We start from the raw sequence: 19,401 nt of genomic DNA, 5'->3' as shown, positions 1-19,401 counted from the left end.
TTTGGTTGAATTGATTATCTAATAAAGTAATTTTTTTAGACCATAATCAGGCACACAGCGAAAAGAAAACAATAGAAAAATTTTCCTCTAACAATTTGTTTGTTTTTCTTTGTAGTTTTCATTTATTTTTCTGAATTAGAAAATTCGCGAATTACATCCTCTGCAAACTGAAAGGTAAAACCCCTAATTTGTCCGTAAAGCGCAAAAATTTGTCCTTTAAAAAGCCCTTAGAAGAGAAGTGAAAAGAGAACAAGATAAAAAAGTACAACAAGAAGTTGAATGACATTGGGGAAGAGACATCGTCGGCGGCAAGTCTAAAGCACGCACATAACGAATTTCCCAACACCACCCACGCATACGCTCATTAATCCCATACACGCACCCACCACATTACGGTCTGGTAGTGCTGCTGTAGCTACTTCTTCTTCTTCTTCAATTGATTAACCGAACGCGTGTGTTATTAACGACTGAAGCAACAACACTCGATAATAATAATAATTCTTCATTAACAGAGAGGGAGAGAAAACACTTTAAAAAAATCACAACAAAAATATTTTGTGCTGGTCATCCTAGTGCTAAGGGAAAGTGTGTCACATACACCGAAAGGACATCAAAGGTTGTCCAGGTTCTGAGAGAAGAGAAAGAGCACCATATCTCAACTCGCCTTCAAATAGGAGAGCCATCATCGTTGCCGCTGTCATCTGGCAAAGAGCGCGTGTACGCGCATAATTTGTTTAAGAATTAACACAAGTAAGTTTTTGTGTTCTTTTTGTAGTTTATTTTGATTCCATTCATCCTTAAATACTTCAAATGCCGCTATGTTTGAGCGGAAAAAGCAACTGTAAGATATAAGAAGTGATAAAAGACAGTATCAAAACAAAAGGACAAGCGAACCTAACCAAACAAGGGCAAACATATTTTTGAGAACATTTGTATTTGTGTTTGTCTCGTGCTGAATGTATAAAATTTATATAATTTAGTACTATACATATGTATAGATGGGGGGAAGGGGATACAAACCCATACACATATTCATTCATTAGCTATAAAACACCTCCCCATATCTTAGAGGGCCTTGGTTGTTTTAATTCAATATTTCTAAAGAAAAATATTAAAGTTGAATAAAACTAGTCAAAGCGTGTAAGTTCGGCCAGGCCGAATCTTGAATACCCTTCACCATGAACTGTATTTATAAAGTTCTTTGCACGGTTTCTGTTTATAAACAGAAACTAGAAAATTGGAGGTCATAAAAAGAATCTCCTTGGTTTTTATAATAGCTACCTGTAAACTGCAAATTTTGCCCATGAACATTCCATTTAGGAACAGGGGCATGCCCCTGAATTGCTACCTGTAGAAAAATATAATCGGGAGTTTGGTTTATATGGAAACTATATCAGTTTATATGTCGATTCGTACGGTACCCGGCACTGTTGTTGGAAGGCACAACAATACACATCGTGCGAAATCTCATCCAAATCGAACGATAATTGCGGCCCCTGGAGGTTCAAGAAGTAAAGTTGTTATAGGATCTGGAGATCATAAAAAAGTCGTCGTATCCATATCGGATTAGAATTGATCGGGAGCTATATTTAAAATAGGCCGATTTGGCCAATTTGGAATCCTAACATGAATAAGAAGTATTTGTGCAAAAATGTATCCCATTCGTTACTACGTCACTAATTTAAATTCATTGAAATTTGCCATTTATTTTAAATTACGTTTTTACTGTTTAAATAAAACAAAATGATATTTTTCACATTAATAAAAAAAAATTTTTTTATTGAATTTAATTGAGTATAGAACTTATACCATCCCAGGCTTCTGAAAAAGAAACATTGTCGACTCCATTTCGAGCCTCTCTTCGTTGTTGGCGACACCATCTGCAAAGAGTATTATAAATAATTTAATTTATATACACACATATTTTAAATGAATCTTGTTATATTCCATCCTCTGCGCCCAAGTCAATATATTCTGTATATGGATAACAACATTTTTAAAATAAGAAAATATTAATATAATTTATTTATAAATGCCTTGTGTCTGTTTGTGATAGAAGCTAGACATATATTTGACTCATTCGCACTTTTTTCGCATTACATACGTGTGAAAGGGAACACAATATTATCTTGCTCAATGCACAATTTATACTATTAAATAACAATTTAATTCGTACATTAAAAATATGTTCAACGTATGCCCAATTTACCAATCACTTGCCGTGACACAAAAATACCGAATTTCTATATCACAAATAATTAAAGCAATTAACAATTTATTTGAAAAGATTTTTATAAATCAATACTATGTTTGATTGGTCAAATTTAGGTCTATATTTTTTCTGTTCAAAGCTTTCGACTCAGTTGATGATCAGAATTCATGCATGAAAATACGGGTCTTTTTTTCACGAAGACGAAAAGGAATTTGGTCATGTTGTACTTAGAAAACAGACGAAAATCTGTATATGCGGGGAATATGATATCTAATCCCTTATTAGTACCTAAGAAAGTTTCCTCAGGACTAAATAATAGGCCGACTTCTCCTTTTCTTCCATACGAACGACTTACCTTCTCGACTAATAGATTATGATAAATGCTGATGACGTGCAAATTTTTCAAAGCGGCCTCATGGACGTACAGACGACTGCATAGGTAAAAAATATAAAAAAAAATTATTGAAATTACGAAATTTCCAATTAATTTTTTGATTGATCGAGTGCAAATGTGGCACCATCGATTAAAATGTAACTTGGTTCACATATGTTAAGCTTCAGGAACACAAATATGAGGTTTATGCTATGTGATTAAAACGCATATTTTGATCACAATGAAGATTAGAATTACGTCTAAAAATTTAATAAGGTAGTCGAAAGACTGTTTGATGGGGAGTTTTCTCTTATATATAAAAAGAATTTATCAAAATTTCGAGCAGCTAGACTTCTTCAAAAATACAATTTCAAATCAATTAAAAAAATAAACTTAATGTTTAATTGCAAATATATAAAATTTTCAACCACACTTTGTCTATTTTTTTCAGATTCAATTAAAAAATTATTAAATCAATTAATTTTTTAATTGAAAAAAAAACTGCAATCACAAACACTTTGTCTATTTTTTTCAGATTCAATTAAAAATTATTAAATCAATTAATTTTTTAATTGAAAAAAAAACTGCAATCACAAATGTAATTAAAAGCAAGTAAAAAGACGTTAAGTTCGTTAAGCCGGACCGAACTTTAGATATCCATTACCTCGGGAATATATGTAAACCACTTTTCATCAAAATCCGGTGAAAGTTGCATACCTTATGTCCCATAGCAGTTTTATCGAAATATGTTCCGATTTGGATAAAATACTACTAAGTACAAGTCATTGTTCAATTGTGTATAACAAAATATTGGTCTTTTTAGTAGCTATATCAAAAAATAAACCGATCTGAACTATATACGACATGGATGTCGAAAAGCCTAACATAAGTCACTGTGTAAAATTTCAGTTAAATCGGATAATAAATGCGCCTTTATATGGGGCCAAGACTTTAAATCGATATATCGGTCTATATGGCAGCTATATGCAAATCTTTTATGGCCTAAGACCCTAAATCGGCGGATTGGTCTATATGGGGGCTATATCAAGATATAGTCCGATATAGCCCATCTTCGAACTTAACTTATGGACAAAAAAAAAAAAATCTGTGCAAAGTTTCAGCTCAATATCTCTATTTTTAAAGACTGAAGCGTGATTTCAACAGACAGACGGACGGACATGTCTAGATCGTCTTAGATTTTTACGCTGATCAAGAATATATATACTTTATAGGGTCGGAAATGGATATTTCGATGTGTTGCAAACTCTAATTTTGTTTCTTTTTATACCCATCATCATAGGATGGGGGTATACTAGTCTAGTCATTCCGTTTGTAACACCTCGAAATATTGATCTAAGACCCCATAAAATTATATTCTTGATCGTCTCGACATTATGAGTAGATCTGGCCATGCCCGTCCGTCTGTCGAAATCACGATAGCGCTCGAACGCATAAAGCTAGCCGCTTGAAACAGCTACTTAGTATTGATGTAGATCGTTGGGGATTGCAAATGCGTTTAAAATCGGACTTTAACCTGATGTAGCTCCCATATAAACCTCTCCCGATTTGACACCTTTATCCCCTGGAAGCCGCAATTTTTTTCCGATTTAGCAAAAATTTTGCTCATAGTGTTCTGTTATGACTTCCAACACCTGTGCTAGGTACTATCCGAATCGGTCTATAACCTGATATAACTCCCATATAAACCGATCTCTCGATTTGACTCCATATTGATAAGTCCATATAAGCCGCAATTTTTGTCCGATTTGGCAGAAATTTTTCATGTGGTGTTCTGTTATGACTTTCACCAATTGTACTTAGTAAAGTAAACCTGGTATAGCAACCATATAAACCAATTTGACGATTTGACTTCTTGAGTCCTTACAAGCCGCAATTTTTGTCGCATTTTGCTGAAATTTTGCATGCGATGTTCTATTACAACTTCCAGCAACTGTGCCAAGTATGATCCAAATCAGTCTATAACCTGATTTAGATTCGGCCGTGCCAAACTTAGCACACTTTAACTTGTTGTCACTCGATTCGCTCGCCAATTCATTGAAAGCAGCTGATTTTATAAAGGAAAAAAAGCTGTTCTTTGATTTAGCGAACGAATTGAATGACAAAAATAAAAATATTTTAATAGTCTAGGCAGTAAGCTCTTTCAATCATTATTTAATTGAATTGGAAACTTCTTTGAACTCAACACGCTGTTATGACTGCCCGTTTTTGAAAAAGTCTACCAGCTCGAAATGTTGATACTTTCTACATATAGAAGATAAAACTTCCCCATAAAAAGTCTTTCGACTACAGTCATAGAAAAAGTGTTGTTGATAGAAGCAATTCGTTCAAATAGGCAAAACTACTAGCATAAAATAATAAACAAAATCTTATATATAAAAATCAATTTGTGTTTGTTTGTTTGTGTGTTCCTTATAGACTCAGAAACGGCCTAACCGATTTTCTTGAAATTTTCACAGATGGTACATAATGACCCCGTGGTGAAAATAGGGTACTACATTTTTTGATATCTGAAGAGGGGGCGGACCCTCCCCCTTACCTTAATTTTCAGAAACGCCAGATCTCGGAGATGGGTGGTGCGATTTAAGCGAAATTTTTTGTGCTCTAACATAGTACCCTGAAAATAAAAATTTGGTATCCAAATTTCGGATGGGGTACCTAGGGGGGCCACCCCACCCTAAAACCTACCAATCATACATTTAGGCCAATCACGACAATATGGGACTCAAATGAAAGGTATTTAGGATAAGAAAACCTATCTTATATCCAATTGTCGGATTAGGGGGACCACCCCAAGCCCCAAAACACCCTTAAATCGGACATATTTACCGACCATGGCAATATGGGACTCAAATGAAAGATATTTGCGAGTAGAATACGAATCTGATATCCAAATGTGAGACCAAGTTTCTGGGGGTCCACCCCTTCCCCAAAACACCCCCCAAACTGGACTTATTTACTGACCATGGGAATATGGGGCTTAAATAAAAGGTATTTTAATGTAGAACACGAATCTGATACCCAAATATGGGACCAAGTGTTTGGGGGGCCGCCTCCCACCAAAAACATCCCCCCAAGGGGACAAATTTACGACCATAGCAATATGGGGCTCAAATGAAAGGTCTTTGGGAGTAAAGCACGAATTTGATATCAATATTTGGGAAAAGTGTGTATGGGGCCAACCCACCCCCTCAACACTACCCAAATAGTATTTTCTGACTATTCCAATATGAGGCTCAAATAAGAGTGTTTTTAAAGTGTAACACGAATCCGATATATATTTCCAAGCCCAACTCACTGAGTGTCCACCCATCCCCCAAAACACCCCCCAAGCCGGTCATTTTTGCCAACTATGGAAATATGGAGCTCAAATTAAAGGACATCCCACCACCATAACAATCCCAAAATAGAACGTATTTGCTCACCAAGACAATTTGGGTCCTAAAGAGAGTGGAGCTAAATATTCAACGTTTTAAGGGCCAATACCCCAAACCAGACATATTTGCTGACATTTGCAACAAGAAGTTTAGATGAGTTTAGAAAACGAATTTGATATCCAATTTTAAGGGCAATGGCAATATGGGGTTCAAATAAATGATATATAGATATATGAGAATAGAGCACGTTGCTGATATATTTTCAGGGCTTAGAATTTCGGGGACCACCCCACTCCCAAAAACACCCCTACATCGGCCATATTTACTGACCATGACAATGTGGTGCTAAAATGAAGAGTATTGGGGTGGTGAAGCAACAATTGATACTCATTTTCGGGACCAATTGTCTGGGGGTCTACCCCTTTCCCAAAATATCCCACAAGCTGAAATTTTTTAGTGACCATCGCAATATGGGGCTCAAATGAAGGTATTTGGAAGTAGAATACGAATTTGATATCCAAATATAGGACCATGTAATTAGGGCATCATCCCTCTCCCAAAGGAAAAAAATTTTTCGACCATGCCAATATCTGGCTCAAATGAAAGGTATTTGAGATAAGAAATCGAATTTGATAACCTATTTTGGGGCCATGTGTTTGGAGAACGCCTCATCCTGAAAACTCCTCTTAAGCCAATGGCAATATAAATGGTATTTGAGAGAAGAGCACGATGCTGATATTTTTTCAGGGCCAAGTATCTGGGGGACCACCTCTCCCCCGAAAACACCACTAAATCAGATATCATGAGAATATCGGGCTGAAATGAAGTATTTTAAGAATGGAGTGCACCTTACATTCAAACTTAAATTCATATCCCATATCATATGGGATTCAGATAAAGGTAGTTATATTGTTAAACTGTTAGTGAAGTGATATACTACTTTCGTAGCATGGTATTTCACTAAAAGCTCTTTAATTGTCGAAAATAAATATTCCAAGGAAACTGTTGTTCCATATAAAGTAAAAGAAGGCGCAGCGGAGCGGGCCCGGGTCAGCTAGTAATAACATAAAATAAAAGCAAAAAATGTATGTCAGTTCAGCAATAATATGTCAATGGTAGTCCAAAATGTTTGCTTAAATAGCAGTCCTATGTCTGCTGAAACAGCAGTAATGTCTGCTTTCCCATTTTCTGCTCACAAATGATGTTGTTTAAGCAGTTTTGCTTATTCGAATAACAATTTTCGTTGAGTGTACCTATTTAAATTTCTAAACCTAATTCTAATCTTATTTATGATCAAAATATGCATGTTAATGACACAACTGCTTTTTAGCATCGATCTAATTATAACATATCTTATACTATCTTTTTCTATTATATAAAAATTAAATTGTTGCGCTTTGTTTGTTTGTTTGTTTATTTGTTTGTAAGTTTGTTTGTCTGTTCCGTATAGACACAAAAACGGCAAAACCGATTTTCATGAAATTTTCGAATTTGGTATACAAATTTCACACTTTCACCGCTTTGGGTAATATGGGTATCAAATGAAAGTTATTTAAGAGTAGAGTACGAACTTGGCATTAAAATGTTACCCTAAGTGTCGGGGGCCCCCACTCTCAAAATCACCACCCAACACTATACTTTAACCACTTAGAGCACTATGGTTATCAAATGAAAGGTATTTAAAAGTAGAATACAAATCTGACAAAAAATTATTTTTTTGTGTCCCTCTCCATTTTTTGTTTTGTGTTCCTCTCCACCCCTCAAGACCCCCCAGTAGGACAAATTTACCGATTCGGACAATATGGATACCAAATGAAAGCTATTTAAAGTATAGTAAAATGCCGATACAACAATTTATTCCTTCGTGTCTGAGGCGCCTCCTCATATCACAAAACCCATTCAAATATCTGGGTCACGTCCTACCATTCCGCAGGACAGTAGATCGCGCCAAACTGTCATGTAGGATGACCGAGAATATATTGTACTCAAATGAAAGGACGTGTCAGAGGGCAATCCCCTTCCCCCTATCCTACTCAAAAATGGAATTAAGAATAATATATGAATAATATGAAATAATATTTGAAGACCGATCAGGATAGAATAGGACAGAAATAGAAGGTCTTTGGTAGTAGAGTACGCTTTTTACCCTCAGATTGGGATGAACACAGGAGGACCTGCGGATCTTTAAGAATGTAGTATTCCAAGTGATCGCTTTGAAATATGATTTCGAATGTAGATAACCAATACAAAAAAATTAATTAGTATGAATCTGAACGAGACCCCCTAGCTCTGAATATCTTGATAATCTCCTTCAAAATGCTTGACATTATGGGGCTCAAATAAAAGGCCCCTTACCATCGAGCTTAAAACTTGAATCCAACTGCACTCATTGATATGTGAGAAGTTTGCCCCTTTTCCATAGTGGAATGATCATAGGCAAAATATGTCGTTTGTTTGTAAGTACGTGGGTGGCCGCCCCACCGTGCATACCCCTCAAACTGGACATATTTGCGGTTAAGGAAAAAAGGGGCTCAAATCCTTATCAGTTTCGTGGCAAAGTGTTTCAGGGTCGCTTCACCTCATTAACTCCGCCTAAACCACACATATATACCGACTATAGCAATATGTAGCTCCAATGTGATTTTCGGGAATGGAGACTTTGGCAACTCCAATCCACCACCAAATCCAAGAGAATGAAGTAGATCTAACATCCAAACTTTAATGGGCGGATCCTCTCCTTACCCTATTTCCAAAAACGCCTGATCTCGGAGATGAGTGCAATATATAGGGGGCCGCCTCACCTCCAAAGCCACCAGCCAAATGTAATATAATCCAAATAGCTAAAAGGCCGAAATATGTGAAAGGCCGTACCAGCACCCCCAAACAGGACTTATTTCCTGACGTGGCCATATAAGGCTCAGATAAAATAAGAGAGTGAAAGAAGTATTCTATATAAATATGTTTCTCTTGGTTTTAGTTACTGTCAAAAAATATATTAAATACTGTTGGTCTATATTTTCCGTTGCATTTTAAGGATTGGTAATGGATACAAACATCCTCAAACAAACAACCTCAAATTGGTGCTGCAGCAGTTTTATTACCTTACCTTACCCTAATTTTCAGAAACGCCAGATCTCGGAGATGGGTGGTGCGATTTAAGCCAAATTTGTGCTCTCTTATAGTTACCTAAATACAAAAATTCGGTATCCAAATTTCGGATGGGGTACCTAGGGGAGCCGCCTCACCTCCAAAACTTACCAAATATGGGTATATAAACTAATTACGACAATGTGGGACTCAAATGACAGGTATTTAAGATAAGAAAACGTATCTGATATCCTTTTGTCGAATTAAGTGTTTGGGGGACCACCCCAACCCCCAAAACACTTCTAAATCGGACATATTTACCGACCATGGCAATATGGGACTCAAATGAAAGATATATGCGAGTAAAATACGAATCTAATATCCAAATGTGGGACTAAGTTTCAAGGGGTCCAACCTTCCCCAAAACACCCCCCAAACAGCACTTATTTACTGACCATGGCAGTAGAGTAGAACACGAATCTGATATATATTTTCAAAGTCAAGTCACTGTACCGACAATGGAAAAATGGGGCTCAAATGAAAGGTATTTGGGAGTAGACCATAAATCTGATATCAACATTCGGGACCAGCTGTCTAGGGGACGTCCCACCACCATAACAACCCCCAAAATGGGACGTATTTGCTCGTCAAGACAATTTGGGTGTTCAAGACAGTGGAGCTCGATATTCATAGTTTTTAGGGCCCATACCCTAAACTGAACATATTTGCTGGCTTTTTCAATGCAGGGTTTAAGTGAATGGTATTTGAGATTAGAAAACGAATTTGATATCGAATTTTGAGGGCAATGGCAATATATATTGGGGGACCAACCCAAAACCGCAAAACACCCCTAAATCGGGCATATTTACCGACCATGTCAATGTGGGTCTTAAATGAAAGGTATTGAGGGGCAGAGCAAGAATTCATACCCACTTTCGGGACTAATTTTCGGGGGGTCTATTTTTTACTGACCATCGCAATATAATATTTGCATATTTAATATATATAGCATTTGCATCTTTTCAATAAAATTTTTAATTAATCCAATTAAAAACTGTTTGGATATTTCGGTAATTTCAATCTTTTTTGTAATATATATATATATATATATATATATATATATATATATATATATATATATATATAAAATTTCGAAATATGCATCTAAGACGGATCTAGGTCGGTTGTAAATGGGCTTCTTGAGCTTCTGCAGGGCGCAATTCTTAACCGATTTGGCCGAAATTTTGCATGTAGTGTTTTATGACTTCCAACAACTGTATGGTCTAAATCGGTATATAACCTGATACAGCTGAATTTATACCGATCTCCCAGTTTGACTTTTCGAGCCTCTGGAGGGCGCAATTATTACTCGATTTGTCTGAAATTTTGGAGGCGGTGTTTTTCTATTCGAAAAATTTATTTAAATAACTCGTTTTAATGAAATTTTTTCAATCACCTTTTTCAAAAAATGTGATTGATATTATTATTTTCGTATTTGAAGCAGCTTCAAATAAAAATTTCATTGGATCAATTAATTTCGTGATTGAATCCAATTTTTTTTGTGTAGTGAACTTATATCATGTTTCTTTATATTTTGTTTCAAAATTTTTAAAACTTTTAAATTCATTCTGTTCGTGTTTACTTTCATTTTATAAACGGCTTGTAATTAAAAATCTACACTCTATCCATAGGATCATTATCTTGTTGTGTAGACATTAAACAAATAAATAAATAAATCAATAATGCTGGCGACAATTGTTAGGGACTTCGCCATGTAAAAACTTCTGCCGAATGAGTTGTAGCACTGCGGCACGCCTTTCGGATTCGGCTATAAAAAGGAGACCCATTATCATTTAGCTTGAACTTGTAACGGACAGCACTCATTGATATACAGGGTGGCTGATGAATATTGCTACAATGATGAATATTGCTACATTTTTTTTTCGGTGTATGGAATACATTTTTCTTTTATTCATGTTAAATTAAATTATTAAATTAATTATTAAATTATTATTAATTAAATTAATTAATTAATTAATTAAATTAATTATTAAATTATTATTATTAAATAGAAAAAAAGTTATTACATTTTTTTTTGGTAGCGGCTTTCATCAGCCACCCTGTATGACAAGTTTACTGGGATGTTCATGGGTAAATTGGTATTTTGCATGTTACTCGCACCCGCCCCTGTCGGGTGAGGGGCCCACGTAAATTACGTAGGGATGCGTACACCCCATAGTCCGAACTATGGTGGGTTAATGGAGGGTTGGCGTAATACTAGCTACAGAAAGTTCACAGTCAGTAAACATTTAAGTTAGATCAAAATACTCAATCAGTCTGAAGCCACGTAGATATTACACATCAATAAAATGAAAGGAATACAGTTCATCTCTGGCAACTACTACTTCAAACTACAGGCGAAGGATAGAATTTTTTATTAAATGTAAAGGATCGATGGATCGGTCGGATTGTTGTGTATATGTTTAATTCTAATTAAGTTTGAACTAAAGGAAGTTAAACGTTGAAATTTAAGAATTGGGAATCAATCTGATCAATCGCAAAAATTTTTTAATAAATAAGGTTCTAAGCATCAATCGTCTTCTTTCGAGCTTTGGTAATTGAATAAGTTTTTGTTCCTGGACTGATTCAATCCTATCTGAATAGCATTTGTAGAATGCATTCCAAATTACACAACCGTATTCTAATGTAGGCCGGATCAAATTTTTACACACTAAACTCAAAACCCACACTGTACTCAAAACCCAACAAAGACTTTGTCTTGTTTATGCACGAATCAATGTGCAAATTAAAACGTAATCTGCTGTCCAAAATAACATCCACACCAACAAATAAATTCACGTTATCCAATTTATAAGGACCTATGTAATAGTCTCGTGGCAAGGGTCTCCCCCTGAAAAGAAAAAACTTCTTGCACTTCTGCCATTAGCATTGCTCCAGTCCACCACAAATTACAAAACAGTTTCACATCATCTGCAAACATCAACATCTTTGAAGACTGAATAACTAATGGAAGACAATTTAAGTAAAGAACGAACCCCAGAATAATTATGGGCAGCAGGTTGCTGTCACGTCTATATGGGACCGCATAGAAAAAACAAGGTGACCCTATGTTAGTTTCCTGGTCATGAGGATGTGACGGGAAACGAATGGGCTGATTTGCTTTCGAGATAAAGAGCAAGTCTTTCCCAGGACTCGACTAAGGATATTTTCCCGCCTTTCTCATATATATATTACGAACTTCTATTATGAAGTAAAGAAACATGGTTCGACAAATGGAATTTAACAGCAATTTCGATACATCTTCGAACCACCAATGGAATTATAACAAGGCACAATATGCTAAGTACCTTTAATTTAATTCTACCAGATGTGTAAATAAACATCAGATATCTGATTCTAACATTTTCTGAATTAGCAAAATTTAGGACTTGAATTTAGAAAATATTATGCAAAATACGGGAATTTTGAGCAATAGTTGTAAAATTTTTACCCAAAATCCTTTACATCAGAAAAAAATTGTTTTCCATCAAACGCTGGCAACATTTGTGAGTATTTCAGCCATGTAAAATTTCTCAACAAAGAGGTGCCACTATACAGTGACCCGCCGTTTCGACGCAACATAAAACGTCCCCTTATCATTGAACCTAAATTTGACACTGGCAGCATTCAATTGACATTGTGAGAAGTAAGGTTCTCTCTGATATGTTCCATAATGAGATGTTTGAGAAACACTAAACCACATAAACCAATGTAAAAAATCCAATATGCAATTTCCATTCGTATTTGAGTTTGACGCTGCAAATTATCAAGCTATGAACTGTTGGCCCGACATATGAGAGGTTAGAGAGCAACACTACGGTACTGATGATAGCACTAGCCATGCTAAAAACGTGTGCTAAAGGCGTATTGTCTGTGATCAAATCTGCTGTCTGGTAATTTATTTTCAGTAATCAATTAAATCCTTCCATTTCTGGTGATATTCTTTATCATGGTACTTAGCTCGACTCACTCCCCTATGGAAGAAATAACGCAAATTTAATGAAGTTCGAAAGAATTTGAGCATTTCATTTGAGAAGAATGTTGATGGCTGTTCGTACAATTGGTTAAATTTTTTTCAATATATATAAAAATATATAAGAGGTTAGCATGTCCGCCTATGATGCCTGGGTTCAAATTCCGGCATGACCATCAGCAAAATTTACAGCGGTGGTTATTCCTTTACTAATGCTGGCTACATTTATGAGGTATACACTTTAAAACTTCTCAACCAAGTGGTGTCGCTATGCGGCACGCTGTTCGGACTCGGCATAAAAAAGGAGGCCCCTTATCATTGAGCTTAAACTTTAATCGGACTGCTTTCATTGATATGATGAAAGTCATGATATGAAAATAAAGTCGCTATAGCAATAACAATACACCCCAAAATATATTATAACAACGAATCATTAAAATGAAGTAAACGTTTGAGAAAAATGTTTAAGTGTGTTTGGTAAGCTATTCCAAATTCGAACGACTCTTACCAGAAACAAATGTTCGTAACTGGAATAAAAAATTAAGGGAATATCAATTTAAACATTTCGGAAAGAATTTAGGAATGAACAAATTTTCACTTAGATTGTTGGTTGTCCACATTAAATTTTGTTTTATAAAAAAGAATAATATACGTATATTAAGATGGTCACGAAAAGGGCAGCCTAAAAGTAGAGGTGTACCTTCTGTTCATGTATTCCAAATCCAGATGATTAAGATTAAAATCGTAACACCAAAACATTTAAGAGATTCAACAAACTCAATTTCATTATAGCCTGGGATATACGACATCACGACGGCACGGTCTGAAGTAAATATCTTTAGTCTTAGAAGGGGTTATAAGAAGACTATTCACCGCCATTGAACCAATAATATTATCAAGACGGTTGTTAATGCAATGCTGTGACCATTTGGCATTAAATAATAAAAACATATCGTCAGCAAAAACATAGGGCCGAGAACAGATCCCTGAGGAACGCCAGAATTATTTCACCGATGCAGACATTCTGGAAACGCTCGCCTAAGCAAAAGTATTCTATATTTTGTTTTTATAGATATGTGTCTACATTAGTTTGGTTTTGACATTTTTGACAAAATAAAAAGTTTTATTTTGTTAGATTTTAAGATTCCCAAAATTTGAGCGAAATTGGAAGATATTAGGGCCTCAATTTTGAAAATCTTGATTTTTTGGGTCGCCAACCATATCTCTGAAACGGCTAAAGCTATTTGCCCGTGTCATACATTAAATTGAAGCCTATTCTCTTTTTAACATTTTATGTTCAATAACGAAGAACGTTTGTTGTACTGAAATCTGCATTTCAATGGAATATAGATCATTATATGTATAACCGGATTACACGGCGTTAAATTCGTCAGAAGGTACAAATATAGCGAAAACCTAAAAAATGTTCGGAATTTCATATCAAAAAAGTTTACTTACATTAAAAAACGCTCAAACTTCTTGTTTGAAAACTAAAAAAGTTATACATGACTTTTGTACTTCGTGAGCCCTCCTTTAGATGCAGCAATTGCTCCCAATCGTCGATTCACGCTTTTAACCAGAATTTGGGTGTCGATTTCTCCTGTATAGGTTCACTCTTCTCATAAAGTAGATTTTAAGCCTTCTTTAGATGAATTCTTCTGTTTTTGGATACTTTTTTGGAGTAATTTTCCGATTTGGTCTTTTGGATTCATGCCTTTTACGGGTGTAAAAGCTCTTAACAATCACTTCATTGTCATTCTCGTACTCTATTAGCCTATTTTTTAGGTCAACGGTTAGTTGAAAATAAAATTTTCTTGAATAATAACACGTTTTTCCCCCACTTGGTTCCAAATTATTACTGAATAAGTCAGATTCGGTTTAGATAACCGTGTTTATCTATTTTCTCACTACAAATACTACAATAGTTTATCAAAGTCAGAGCACCACCAAACCACCAAGTAATGTTTGCTTTAAATGTGAAATAATATATATTTTCTTTCAAAGTCTCATTAGTTTTTTCACATTTTATTGGACCAACCGACTCAGAAATGTTCTATTTTGATTTTTCGCTAAACCCAATATTTACATCACTAACGCGAGGAAGTCGAGTGTGAACATCTTTACGGACAGTAAAATGGCCATAAGTGCAATAACAACTAGGACGTTAAGGTCACGAACAGTCTTGGAGTGTAAGAAGAAGATTAACGCCTTCTCTGAGGATGGCAAAATCCGCATCGTTTTGGTGCCTGATCATAACGGAGTAAGGGGAAATGAAAGGGCAGACGATTTGGAAGTGAAGGCCAGATAACTGCCGTCGATAAACATGGTTAACCCGAAATATTTCGGGTCGACGCAGTCCAATTTAAGTCGGTAGGACGGCGAAAAAATCCTTTGGGGTAGAGGACGTGAGAGGACGAGGCTATTACTGAAAGGAAGTAAGAAGGAGGTCAGTATATCATTTGGTGTCATAACGGGACACATAGGACTACGAGCTCACTGTAGGGCATGCGGGGAAGATGATGAGACGTTGGAGCATTTCCTATGTCATTGTCCGGTTTTCGCGGCTAACAAACGCCGGTACATAGGTGGGGACACGATACATGAACCAACTTAGGGGAGTGGTATGGTAAACAATTAAGGATTTTGTAAGTAGCATGGAATTCCAAACTTAAAATTTTCTTTCCGAGGTTACTTTTTAGCGCGCACAAAAAGCCGATTACTGGCTAAGGTGTACGTCTATAGTGGCATGGGACAGATTTATATCTGCACCGTCTTTTCAACCTTACCTAACCTAATCTAAACCCAACATTTTCTAAAAAACGATGTGGACAACTCTAAATGTTGTGTACCAAGCTCAAAAAAATTTTTTGTGTTGCTTCTCAAAGTAAAAGATGTTGATGTGGTACACAAACTGCTGTACAGTAAGGAGATTTAGTCTTTTATTGCTACATTCGTTCACATGTTATGTAAATTTAATTCATATTAATTAATTGTACATTATAAGCATTTTGTTGAAGTGTGCGTAAATATATTTGACTGAGTGTATACGCTCGTTTGTGGAGGTTTTGGAGCTACTTTTGGGTGTGGGGCGGCCCCCTTGACATTTGTGATTAAATGTTTTATCAAAATCGTACTTTACTCCCAAATTCATTTTATTTTAGCCCCATATTATACCGATCGTTGTATCATTGGGATTTAATCGGACAGCACTTATTAATATGTTAGAAGTTTGCGCCTACCACTTTATGAAATGTTCATGGGCAATATGCCAGTTTCAGTAAACTTGGGAGGTTACTTTAGGTCTGTCTACCCATCTTTGGAATCTCACGAATATATTGCAAAATATAACTTTTGGTAAAGGTTATATTAAAAGGATCCAACTGATTTAGTACTTTCATCACCATTTGGAATTTTCCACGTCCCAAATTTGCTGTTGTACAGTGTAGTCGGTATCTTTATCGAACTCTTATATATGGGTGCCATATATTGTATATGCCAGACAAAACTTATCTACGAGATTCGGTGTTCTGGATGGATATCAAATCGGCCACAGGGAATTTGTTTATTTAGCTCTTATATAAACAAATTCCCTGGTTTCACTTCGTGAACCCGTAAAAGACTCAATTGATTCCCAAAATCCACACCAAATACGGCCAGATAGGTCTGTAAATAAAAAATAGACCCCCTCCACCCCACGCCGATTTGACTTCTCTAAGTCTTTAAAGCGATTGTAAGATGATAATGTGGATGGACTTCAAACAGCTAAGCGGGTGGTTTTTCACTATGACCAATACACGTATCCAACGTATAAAACAATCATTAAAGATGCCCTATGATTGCCAAATGAAGAAATTTAATGACTAATACCCAATCAAGGGATTCTCTGTATGTGATAAGACATTGTATCAATATGAAAGCATCTCTTCAGGAGTGAATATATGAATGTAATGTGATTGTTGATAACACTAACATTGGCTTAATCATATTCAGTATCATCATTTGCATAGTCAGAGGGTAAACATTGTCTGCATTCACATAGTGGAAACTTTTTTCAATTGTAGAACGGCTGGACGAAACACATTACTTTTATCTTATATATAAAATTCAATTTGTGTTTGTTTGTTTGTTTGTTCCGTATAGACTCAAAAACGGCTAAACCGATTACCTTGAAATTTTTAGAGATTGTGTAGGTTGGTCTGGAAGGAAACATAGGCTATATAATTTTTTGATATCGGGAGGGGGCGGACCCTCCCCCTTACCCCAAAAGTAGTACCCATTTAAATTAAATTAAAGTGGACCGATCGGGACAATATGGGATTCAAATGAAAGGTATTCAAGAGTAGAGTACGAATTTCATAATAAAACTAGGGTTTAAGTACCTGGGGGGCCTTGGGGCTGGGGCGGCTCCTTAAAATAGGTTTATTTGACGATCATGACAATCTGGGTCTCAAGTGAAAGATATTCTGGAGTAAACTACGAATATGGTCAGAAAGTAGGATCAGGCTTTTTAATTTATTGATAACGGAAGGGGGCGGACCCTCCCCCTTACCCTAAAAACACCACCCATATCCGCAAGTGGTCCGATGGGCACAATTAGGGTATCAAATGAAAGGTATTGGAGACCACAAAAACGAATATGGTATTCAAATTTGGGTCCAAGTACCCAGCGGCCCCCAACCCCAAAATTTCTCTAAACAGATATTTTCGGAGTTAATGTCAATATGGGACTCAAATGAAAAGTATTAGGCAGTAGATTACAAATATGTCATAAAACATTAGGTCCAAGTAATAGGAGGTCGCCCATACCCGTATACCGCCAAATGGGCATATTAGTCGACCATGGCTTTATGGGACTCAAATGAAAGGTATTAGGGAGAAGATTACGAATATGACGTTAAAATTTGTCTAGGTGGCGCTTTTCCTCCTAAAAATACATCATGGGTTATTTGACCCACTATGATAATATGAGACTCAAATGAAAGATATTTGAGAGTAGAAAACGAGTTTGATATCCAATTTTGGAGTCAAGTGTTTTGGGGTACGCCCTAAAGTACCCCCTAAACTAAACTTGATTTCCTTTGGGAATAGAGAACTAATATGATATCTATTTTCAGTGTAAAGTGCCGGTGCCGCCACAGCCCCAAAACACCCTTCAAACGGTTCATATTTACCGGTCTTGGCAATATGGGCCTCAAATTAAAGGGATTTGGAAGTGCAGCACGAATTAGTCGAAATGTCTGAAGTGCCATCCCTCCCCTAATGAGAACATTACCACCAGGAATCGAGAAGGGACAAATTCTCACACATCAACGAGTGCTTTCCGATTCACGTTTAAACTCAATGATAAGGGACAATTTTTTTTAGCCGAGTCCGAACGGCGTCCCTCAGTGCGACACCTCTATGGGGAAAATTTTTTAAATGACCATTGATGGCATTGTACCTCGCAAATGTCGCCAACTTTAAGAGGGGATAAATGTCCGATGTTCTCGCCAGGATTCGAACGCGTTGAGCGTCATAGGCTACAATAACACGAATTCAATATCCGCATTCAGGGCGAAGTGCCCCACACTAAGAAGATATTAGAGAGTTAAAGAAGGCGCAGCGGAGCGGGCCCGGTTCGGCTAGTATTAAATAAGTAACAGTCAACTTAACGTAGTTTTGCAGGGCATAAATGTACAAAGAGAACACTTTTATATATGATGCTCACTGCATTGTAGTATATTGATATAATTGGAATAATACGAATGTCTATGCTGAAAATATCATATTTATTGGGAAATTTATGTTTTCTGTACTGTTAACAGAGCAACTGATCAATGAATATCTGTTCTTGGTGTCTCATGGAGATATAGAGCGGACGAAACCTCCGTTATGGCTCCAATTGGAAAAAGATTAAAGTAAAAACTTCTGCAGAAGTTGTGAGGATGTCGAAGAAAGTATGGAAAGCCTGTTGTAAAAGTTCCACAAACTTTAATTGAACTAGTTCGCTCGGGAATTGCACAACTCTAGATCTTAACACTCTTTAGGACTGTAACCTACACAAACAATATTTTGAGCAATACGCGCTCCAACCTAATAAACATAATTAAAGTGAAAACACTTTAATTAATTTAAGAAAAACAATTAGTCTGGTTTGCTCGAATACTTTCAATGGCTTGAGCTCGTCAGCACCTAAATGAACACCAAGAAAGACAATAAAGTCTAATTTTTGTTCTCTGGCTGCCTTAGACATTTTATGGTGTTAAAAAAATGTTAAATATTTTTTCGTCTTGTTTTTATAAGTCTCTTCAATCCGAACAAT

General features: G+C 36.1%; 1 protein-coding gene across 3 annotated transcripts in view; it reads left to right on the top strand.

Annotated features, from left to right (window-relative positions):
* LOC106093888 (uncharacterized) overlaps window positions 1-19,401 on the top strand; it is a 60,612-nt gene that overhangs the window by 910 nt on the left and 40,301 nt on the right. For 2 of the 3 annotated variants that reach the window (XM_059361023.1, XM_059361024.1), the window contains exons 2-3: window positions 140-174; window positions 513-750. In XM_059361023.1, the coding sequence (XP_059217006.1) occupies window positions 140-174; window positions 513-745 (268 nt within the window). In that variant the 3' untranslated portion in view covers window positions 746-750. Of the gene's footprint in view, window positions 1-139; window positions 175-512; window positions 751-9,103; window positions 9,199-19,401 lie in introns of those variants that run through there. The other variant, XM_059361022.1, reaches the window with a different exon arrangement.

The sequence above is a fragment of the Stomoxys calcitrans genome, chromosome 1, assembly GCF_963082655.1.
Source record: "Stomoxys calcitrans chromosome 1, idStoCalc2.1, whole genome shotgun sequence".
Classification (NCBI taxonomy): domain Eukaryota; kingdom Metazoa; phylum Arthropoda; class Insecta; order Diptera; family Muscidae; genus Stomoxys; species Stomoxys calcitrans.
This window is presented reverse-complemented; position numbering and strand designations above follow the sequence as displayed.